At 37.4% G+C, this 10,197-nt stretch overlaps 1 protein-coding gene across 7 annotated transcripts; it reads right to left on the bottom strand.

Moving 5' to 3' along the window:
* Positions 1–271: 271 nt before the first annotated feature.
* Positions 272–6,080, bottom strand: LOC104883251 (interactor of constitutive active ROPs 3). Of its 7 annotated transcripts, none has more exons than XM_010667739.4 (5): positions 5,834–6,080; positions 4,461–4,590; positions 2,654–2,834; positions 665–2,333; positions 272–565 (listed from the first exon to the last, which is right to left on the bottom strand). In XM_010667739.4, the coding sequence occupies exons 2-4, from the start codon at positions 4,481–4,483 to the stop codon at positions 678–680; spliced, it is 1,860 nt and encodes a 619-aa protein (XP_010666041.2). In that variant the 5' UTR covers positions 4,484–4,590; positions 5,834–6,080; the 3' UTR covers positions 272–565; positions 665–677. The 7 variants fall into 7 exon arrangements, with proteins under 7 accessions (XP_010666041.2, XP_048492027.1, XP_048492024.1 ...); XM_048636070.2 differs by having other exon boundaries at positions 2,654–2,831; positions 5,834–6,078; XM_048636067.2 differs by lacking the exon at positions 5,834–6,080 and adding an exon at positions 4,687–5,023.
* Positions 6,081–10,197: the final 4,117 nt, after the last annotated feature.

The following is a 10,197-nucleotide window of genomic DNA, read 5'->3' as shown; positions in this document are numbered from 1 at the left end:
TAACACACCTCGACATAAGAAAATAAGTTTTATAGCCTACCATTTTTTAAAATTAAAAAGGAAACATAAGAATTATTGTGTAACATTTGATCCAAAAAATGTGATTCGAACTAAAATTACCATTTTCCCATACTTTATCATGTATATGTTGATATCCCGAGAAATATACGATTAACGCCTTAGCCACTAATTTGGATTCGTTTAGTTTCTGGTTGCCTTTGATTACATCTGTTTTTCTACATATTAGTCAATCGACATATGCAACTGAATCTCCATAAACTGGCCTTAAAATGCACAAGTCATAATAATTAGCAGAGTCCATTAGTAAACCAGATATATTCGGTTTACCAAAAATACAGTCACATACACGAAGAACTGCTCTTCCCAACTAGTCCTAATACATATACATGAAAACAAAGATTCTTGGATGATATTACTAGTCTTTCCATTAGGCGCCATAATATACTAATACTGAATACTGCAAAAACAATCCAGTCACCAAGTACAAGACACTGAAGACAGCAAATTCATTGAGCCACTGCAGTGAGAAGCACCTTCAATATATCTGCTAGTGAAAGATAAAAAGCAATCAACTCGTGGAAGCCAAAAGAAAACAAATATACAATAGTAGCATAAATCAATACATAAAACCCGAAAGAATCACCTGTTTCAGGATATCATTTATGTGGCTTCTTCCACAAAACTCCAATCTTTTTAAGGACATTGCCATTTTTCTTCTTGAAGGAATCATCCTCATAGTCATCCAAGTATGGTGAACTATGTCTCCCCCCAACAGGGCTATACTTGCTATCAAGAGGAAATGATCCGGTTCGCTCCACATATTTTCCGTTGCTCCCGGGTGAAAGCATGGAAGCAGCAGCTTCTGCCGCCTTTCTCCACTGATCAGATTGCACTTTAAGTCTTCTAAGCTCTGCCTCCATTTCTGCACTTGCTGCCTGAGCTGCCTCTAGTTGCTCAGAAACCCTGGCTACTTTCCTGTTACTCTTATCTACTTCTTCCATCATGTACCCAAGTTTTGTCAAAGCATCTTGTTCGGCAGCTCGCGATGCATCAATCTCAGCAGTGACTTGATCAGTATCGACACTCTTTTCCATTTCCTGTTTACCAATCTCTAGCTTCAGCATCTCATTCTCTCCTGACAGCCTATGTAGTTCCGTCTCCTTATCCATCAAATTTGCCCTTAAATTAGCTACATGTTCCCTCATGTTTTTCAGCTCATTTTCCATTTCCTCTTCTCTCTGGCATAGCTGAGATTTCTCGAGCTTCATACTCAAGCTTTCATTTTCTTCGGAAATGCCTTGCAATTCTGTTTCCTTGTCCATCAGATTTGCCTTCAGCTCATCGATACTAACACTAGCTTTCTTCAGCTCCTCTTCCAGCTCAGCCTCTCTTACACTGGATTGCACCTTAATCTGCTCCAAGCATTCAGACGCATTTTTAATCTGAATGCTGCCATGAGATTGTTCTTCGTTGTATCTGATCTCAGCAGCGTCTAATGCAGATTTGAGCTGCCTAACATCAGACTTTGCAGTTTGCAGCTCCATTTGAAGCTGATTGACATCCTCCGGCAATATTTGATCACCGGCAACATTAAGAGTATTAACGCTCCTGCATTTCATGAGATCAGCATTAAGTCCTCCCACAACACCTTCAAGATAGCTTACACGTTCCCTTGACTGCTCCAGTTCAGATGCAACAGAATTGTAAGCCTCTGTGGATCTGATGACATCTGATCTGAGGGCAATGACAGTCTCCTTAGCAGCTTCTAGTTGGAGTAGGGTTTCACTTACTAGCTTCTGTGCTTGAGCTTCAGATTCTCTTGATCCGTTTAGCTCTTGTTTCATGCTGTCCAGAAGAGACAGAGTTTCAGCCAAGTTATCTTTCAAACTTTGAAGCTCAGCATGTATTGTTTCACTTTTCTCAACCTGTGCATTGCCAGATTTATGGACCTTCTCAAGTTGCAGGTTCAGCCTACAAATCTCATCCAAGGCTGAGGCTAGAGCAGCTGAGTCAACTGAGTGCTGCCTGCGGATATATTCAATCTGAGACTCCCATTCACACTCCTTTTCCTCCGACTTGTTTTGATTTACAATACTTTCGTCTTTGGAAGCATGAAGTTGATCAAGTTGCTTCTGGGATTCTTCCAATTTTGAAGAAACATCTGCTAACTGCCTTTTTGCTTCCTCTGCATCTTCCTGAGCCTCCCTTTTGGATGATTCAGCAGCAATCAGTTGGTCTTTCACCTTCTTTAGATCATCGTGGAGTTTGGAAATCTGAGACTCTAGTTCTGACAATCTGCTAGGGCGTTTCTTCTGAAAGAATGAAAGCAACCAACGAAAAATTCAAACCAAATAGGCAACTACTGGAATTTAACCTGCATTTCCATGTACTAGGAAAAAAGTCCATGTTTTATGAACAAAAACAAGCCAGTGGAAATAAAATTGTTCACCACAATGAGTGACATGCACCAAGATACAAGGAAAAGGATTCCAATAGTGTGAAGAAACCATTTAAGATTTGTGATTTAACTTTCAAATAGTTATCATGTAACAATCTTAGAAACATGATTAAAATGAGAAAGAACACAGTTGTACCTATAAAGTCAAGAACTAAATTAGTCAAAGTAAAGTACCTCAGAGACGGGGCTCCTTGGTGATCGGCGCTCAGTAACTTTTGGGCTTCTATCTTTAGGAGTCTTGACAACTGCAGTACTTGAGAGGGATGAGGAGCTCGGCTCAACTGAATTAATTTTCAGCTGTCTGACTGGTCGAATAGAGCCGCCTTTTCGAGGTGACTCCTTGGGGCTTCCTCTGCTTTGAAGGAAGGAAGGATTAGATATTGATTAAACAAGTACAAACAGACAGCAAGGCATAAACAACTCACAACAAACTCACCATAGAAGCTATGACTATAGATGTCAAATGCAGGTTTGAGTTAAAATTAAAGCTAGAAGCTTATATTATAACTAACATGCAACTAGATCCTAACCTAGGATTGAGGCATTAAGCACCTTCACCAACATGAAAACAGTCAGAACTTAGCTAAGAGCATATAAATGGTTAAATGGATAACTTGTGACTAGTGTAACATAAGTCTCTATATAATTTGCTTTTCCAATTCGCAGTTTGCCAAAATGGGCCAAAAATAGCCAAAAACGACCATAATTAGCTTCCTGCGGTTCGCTATTGGCAGGGAGATTAGGGAATTATGTTACACTAGTTGCAACTACACAAAGATTTAAACTAATTCTGATAACGATTAGAAATAAAAGCACAATAAAAGAAAACTAGGAAAACGGACCATATTAGAAAATCAATGCACAAGTAGGATTACGTAGTGTAAGTATTTCGAGGATGAACCGTAACTACCGTCTTTTTGCCGACTAAACATATTTTTATTTTCTTGCTCTTAAGGACACTCGGCTTGAAGAGAAACAAAAAGCAAACAGAATAAAATGATAAAGTATTAGGTAAACCAAAGAAAAATAGAACTAAAAGATTTTTAGTAACTACATTCATCAAACAAGTAGCAAATATTATTTTCAAAGATGCTTTCCAAAATTCCACCTTCCAGCATTTAACTCCTATATATTCTACCACAATAAGCTTCTTATGGAGGTTTGAAACCACATTCAATTTTGTAGAAGGCATATACGAAAAATCTAATAGTAGTAAACTGGATTAATGCTTCTTGCATGTTAAAACACTTCACTTGCTCTAACAAGGAAAAATGGGGAGTACTGAAGGAGAACATATGAGAGGTGATAGATGCTGAATATGTTATTTGGTGAAGAAATGAGATTACAATATTTCAGGTGAACTACAAGTAATACAGCTGAGTTATAAATGAAATTCTCCTGCTCTTTTTGCTTGCAGATTGATTATATATTTTACTATGGTCGAATCATTTTACATTCTCCCTGCCCTCAATCCTACAGGAAAAAAAAATATGCTGAGTAAATCAGGAAGCCAATTATCCAAGAAATACCAAACAATGAGATTAATTTTCAAGTTTTATGACTACGTAATATAGTCGTAATGCTGTTAAAAATATAGTGAAGTATGAATAATATACAGAGCATTGCATTAGGGACCTGTCTTGCTCTACACGACTAAGAGCAGATGCAAACCGTGCAATTAAAAACCACAACACAAAAGTAACTAGAGAACAAGGTAACCAATCCGCGGACAACCAACATAGTTTTTCGATCACCATTCAGAATATCAAGGATGCAAGAGACAAACGCTCACGACATAACATCAAAACATCTGTCAAACAATTTGCTCAAACTAGAATGAAATGTTCAAAACCATTTCATAGGTTACAAACCTCAAAACCCTTCAAACCTTGAGATTCCTGCATACGCCTAACACAAATTCGAAAACTTGAAACCAAAACTTAAGTACAAGAATACACTCAATAGGCATATGATATATTACCTTCCCTTGGGAGTAGTCTGCATTATGAAGCTTAACTTATCCTTTTTACAGAACACAAGGTGTAAGATTGCAAATGGATGTGTGTTTAGATCTTCACACAATCAATGCTATTATTTTGGACCCACAAACCCTGCAATGGAAGCACAGAAATCACAAAACACAGACGATGTCAATAAATTATAGAATCCAATGCATATGGACCTAATGAAATTAATATTCGCCTCACCAACAACTAACTATTGATAAATGAAAAATCCCAATACTGTGTGCAACCACAATAGCCAAAACAATTTAACTGAATATCAAGGTATGACCTTAAAGTTTTTTCTTTTATAAAAAAAAAAAAAATTGAATGTTCTCCAACGGTTCAGTAAAAGCAACATTATTGTCAGCACGAGAGAGTAGGTAGTGTGAACTGTGAAGCAGGATGCAGGAATTGTCTACATGCGATAGTAACTGCTCAGGAATTTACACAAACTACCCCTGATGATTTAATGGGTTGGACAACATCCATACAAAGATATTTTGTAAATTTGGACCCACTAAAAAGGGTATTTTTGGAAAAACACATATTTTTGCTACCATAATGGCCGAGAATTAAGGCGCAAGAGCACATGTCAAAAGAGTATAATAGAGTAACATCATTTGTTTTCTTTTTCTTTTTTCTTCATGGCCTACTATTTTCATATAGAAGTATTTACTAATATTATGTAAATTCTTATTGCAGTGAACACCAGAAAAGAAAATTCATAAAAAAAAAAAAGATAAAAGGAAGAGCTTGATCAGATGTTTTTAGTCTGATTCCTTTTTCTGAGTAATTTTTAGACACTGCAATACAAAATCAAAAGTTCGAAATATAATTCCAAGTTGATAATGTTTAATAAGATAAAAATGACCCACATTATGTTCCAAAACAACATAGTATTCTATTATATATAGATTCATGAGGGGTAAAGAATTTTAACAGTTCAAAGGTACCATCATTACACTTTGTTACAGGGGTAGGGAACCCAGAAATAAAATTCTAAAAATTATAATTTATTTTCAGAAAAATTAAAAACATAAAGAAAGCAAAATCCAAAGTTACAGAAATAAACCCATTTAAAAATCGTAAAAATTCATTCAAAATCTAATACACCCATTAAAAAATACCCATTTAAAATCATCATTATTTATGTTGACAATCTTAAACACCCATTTAAAAATAAACACCCACTTTAAGTACTTCAATTCCTGTCATACTCAACATTTCTAAGCTAAACTTGCCAGAGAAAAAAAAAATAATTGGTAACTTTCTGAGAGGAAAAGAAGAAAATATAAATTTGCAACAAAAATAAGAAAGGAAAAGAAGAATGTGGTATAATGTTTCTGACCTGAAGGAAGAAGAGCACCTGAAATGAATGTTTTTTGGAGAAATGTTTTTTAGAGAAATGTTGTTTGAGTTGTGGTTTCACATTGGTAAAAATGCAGAGAGAAAGGAAGTGTTGGAGTTGTCAACTGCAAAAGGCGATGGTGTGCACAGGGAGAGTGAGTGAGGACTGAGGAGTGAGAATGAGATAAGGACTAGCTAGTAGCTAGGGACACTATTAGAGGGGCGCGGAGTCAGAATTGTCGTTTCCAAGTTTTCAAAATTAAGTCGTTTCTAACTGCGTTTTGACGTCCGAAAACCCTTTCCCCTCATATTTATCCAAATTCCGATGTCAACATTTTTCTATTTTCAACCCATGTTTAATTGAGGTAATGTTTTCAAATCCTTTTAAAAAAAAAAGTTTTCAAATACTTCTTGATGTTCTAAATACAAAATCTTGCTAGCTCAAATATATTTCTCACTCAATAGCGACTTTAATGCACGATTAAAGTTGCATCTGGGGGTTTACAACATGCTCTCTCGTCAGTGTTTTTTTCTTTTATTAAGAAGACATCTGACATACTCTCGTTCGAGAGTAGTGAGTCACATTGGAATGTGACTCTTCACATGGTCATAAGCTCAGAATCCCAAGCGACGACAGATTATTGGGATTGCTCATACAGCGAGACGCGACGATTGCCGTTGGTTGTCCGTTGTCCAAATCGTGATCGTCAATCGCTTCATCAACCACTTCCAACAGCCATGCGAGGTTTGCATCCACCATCAGCGGCACTAACTAGGGATGCGCCCCTTTCTACGCGACTTTGTTTTGTTTTTATTTATTTAGGTATTAGGTGGAATGTACGAGCTCTTAAGGCTCCTTTAGGTTTATGTATTTGTTTTAGTTTCGATTGTATTAGCATTAGGTTGTACTTCCTCTTTTAATTAATATATGATTTCCCGATGTCAAAAAAATAAAGTTTGCTTATATGCACCACTAACCATGAGATAAAGGAAGAAAAAGACTCATACTACGATTCCTACTGGAAAAGTTTCAAATAGGACCGCTTTGTTGAGATCATCCACCATTTCAGAATGAAATAGCTAGTGTAAGGAGAAAATCAACATAATATTATCTCAAATTTCACCTCACCCTACTATAAGGTTGGAGATTCAAGCTGCGAAGAAAGCTAAGCTGTCAAAGATGCAGTTGAAGCACCGTGTGTTCCATCTCCAGTAAGTGACTTGGCTAGCTAATTATGTAGGCATTGTTATGGAATCTGGTCTTGAAGCAAGCCTAAGAGGCCCTAGTGTGGAAGCAACTCATATGCCACACGGGTCGAGTCATCCTCCTACTAACTTTGTTGTTAGAAGGTTAGATTTGAATCCTCCTAATGAAAATCCAACATGCATGGTCTTATGTGGTTGTTCCTACCAAGCTTGCTGCTAAAGGTGTTACACTCAAATATGTTGCTCCCCTCATCAAGGAAGGAAAAACTATTGACAAATTTGATCATAAAAAAGCTAAAACTTTATATGATATTTGGTCTACTACAACGGTGTTAAATCTATTTGGACAAACACCAACTATTGGTGCATAAGGCTCATTGCTCAATATTATACCTATGCATGAAAACCACAAGTGTTCCTTCATGAAGAGGGTTATGTTACTTCTCTCTCTAAAATGAGAGCCTCTTGCTCTAGAGAGCTTAGCTTTAGAAGTTAATGTTCGACAAACTATTTGATCAACCAAACTTTAGATATTTTTCCTAGTAGACCTCTCCACTAAGCTTTTTTATTTCTACCTTCGTTAGTCTTTTTCTATGTTAGTTTTTTCAGTCTTTGTTCGTGGTTGGAGTAGTTGTTGGGTTTAACGCATGTTTTCTCTAGGGATTCACTATGCCTATTCTTCATAGTTATGTTCGCCTGATAGGACCTAGGATTATGTTATCTCAACAAGATCAAATTCTGGATGCTCAGCTCTTTAAGCAAGCAATTATTGGTAAATTTCGGAACTATATATAGGCCATTTGATGAACAACATATTCAACTTTTAGTGGATGTATATTGAATTAGACATGGTAAGATCAAAGTGAGGAAAATTGGTTCCATGTTCTTTTTTCTTCTATCAGGAGACGACGGATCGAAAAATGATGTTGCCTTATGGTTGTGCATGTTTCCAAGGTGCTCTTATTACTTTCTCTACTTTCCTTCCTCGACATGATTTTAAGCATCTTCGGGAACGAGAAAGAGCCGTATAGGTTAGGGTTGAAGGTTTCCCCTTTATCTATGCATCTACAGAAATGTCCAAACGAGTCTTCTATTGAATTGGTCACCTATTCTACTTCGATGAGTCTTCTCTTCCAGGTACCCCCTCTTAGAATCGCCATGCGCTTTAGATCTGCATCGACCCTTACTCCCAATGTTTTAAGTTAAGGAGGCAAACTCTCTCCCATTATGTGTATATCTTCGTTATAAGGGTGTCTTTGTTTTTTGCAAAAATTGTGGATGTGTTGGTCATGTGCGGTCCCATTGTAGAAAAGATCCTACCCGGGGTACAGAGGGAAATTTGTTTCTTCATGGTTAAAGTTTGTGGGGGTGACCGGAGCGTATCTGCATGGATCCAAATAATTTTCCTCTATATTCGAGTAAGGTGGTTCGTTTACCAACCACAAATAAATTTCGTAACACTCGCCTGAATTTACTCAATTGGAGCGAATTATTTACCCCAACTCCTCGAACTACCTCTTCTTGAGATAGGTCATCACACTCCTTGAATTCTGGTGGCCCGGAGGGATCTAATGACTCTAGGCCTCTTCGTCATCCTAAGAGAGGACTTTTTCCCCCCCCAAACACCTCATCTGCGGGTAGTAACAATGGAAAGTCAGGTGACCAGTCATTTCACCTGCCTGGTAAACCTATTCGATATTATCCGCCAACTAGGTTAACAGGGATAAAGCGGCGGATGGACTTTAATGGTTCCGGATAAAGCGACAGCGTCTCACCCTACCGTGTTTGTTTTTTCAACTAGTAAAATATGGGAAGGATTTCGGCAAATAACTCTTTTATCATTTGGGGAAAAATCTTGCTAGGGCCCTTTGGGTAAAATCCCTTGAAAAGGTTCCCCTTCTTTGCTTCCATAAATACCTTAAACCTGTCTTTTTCTCTACGTCACCACACTTTACCTTCTGCTCCCCTTCATATTTTCTTGCTCTCTCATCTAATGCGGTCAAAATCCAGCTTACGGATGCGGTTTTGGTCCGTATCAGGTGGGCTCACAACAGATTTAAATTAATGTGATTAACTGATGCGGTTTTCTTTAAGAACCGCATCAATTTTGGCCCTAATGAAATTTTTAAAAAAATCTGGCACCACACCCACAAGCACGCATCGTCACACCCACAAGCAAGATGAACCAAAAAAAACTCAAGCATACAAACTAAATTACAAAAATTTTGCAAACTAAATTACAAAAAATTCATTAAAGAATAGCAAATATTATACAAACTGATTAAAGACAAAAAAAATTGAAAACGAAATATTATACGAATCTATACATAATAACGAAATTAAATAACTAAACTATTAAAATTAAAAATGTTGAACAATATAAATTAAAACTGAAAAATCGAAAAAAATAAATCAAACATAATAGCAAATCTAAACCCTAAATTACATGCAAAATTACATTCATCATCTTCGTCTCTTCGTCTTCGTCTCTTCGTTTTCGTCTCTTCCTCTTCGTCTCTTCGTTTTCGTCTCTTCGTCACTTCGTGTTGTCTATTCGTTTTCGTCTCGTCGTGTAAATGTAGTGAAGCGGTGGTGGTGGTGGTTCGTGAAGCGAAGGTAGTGAATCGACGAAGAAAGCAAAGTTCGTTGAAGAGTTGGACGCAAATGTCGTCGTGTTGGTGGTGGTTCGTTGTGGAAGGAGAAGGGAGAAGGGAGTAGGGAGGAAAGAGAAAAGGGCGTCGTACAGTTGGGAGAGAGGAGAGAGGATTTGAATTTTTAGGGTTGGGGTTATAAGGGAGGGGTTGGGTTGGGGTTATAAGGGAAGGGATAGGTCGGGGTTAGGGATAAATGGGCCACGAGGAGAAATGGGCCACGCTGATGTTTAAAAAAAATACGACAATCTGATGCGGTCCACCAAATCACATCAGATTTATAAAAAACCGCATCAGTTTTTTTTACTCTGATGCGGCTCACAATCAAGAGGACCGCATCAGATTGTACTCCCAACTTTTCCTCCCATTTTTAATGTTGATTTTCGGATGCGGATTTACAAAAACCGCATTTGTTACTAAGTGACATATAAGGTTTTTTCCACTAGTGATTCTCGCATGCAAGAGCCCAGTGAAGAATATGATGTAGCTAAAAAAAATCCTTAGGCTT

The sequence above is a fragment of the Beta vulgaris genome, chromosome 9 (genome assembly GCF_026745355.1).
Source record: "Beta vulgaris subsp. vulgaris cultivar EL10 chromosome 9, EL10.2, whole genome shotgun sequence".
Classification (NCBI taxonomy): Eukaryota; Viridiplantae; Streptophyta; class Magnoliopsida; order Caryophyllales; family Amaranthaceae; genus Beta; species Beta vulgaris.
This window is presented reverse-complemented; position numbering and strand designations above follow the sequence as displayed.

Excerpts from the sequence above, each read along its gene's own strand:
- LOC104883251 (XM_010667739.4), bottom strand. The coding sequence starts at position 4,483 with ATGCAGACTACTCCCAAGGGAAG. Across the intron at positions 2,835-4,460 it reads CAGACTACTCCCAAGGGAAG|CAGAGGAAGCCCCAAGGAGT; the intron begins GTAATATATCAT and ends CTTCCTTCAAAG. Across the intron at positions 2,334-2,653 it reads CAAGGAGCCCCGTCTCTGAG|AAGAAACGCCCTAGCAGATT; the intron begins GTACTTTACTTT and ends TCATTCTTTCAG.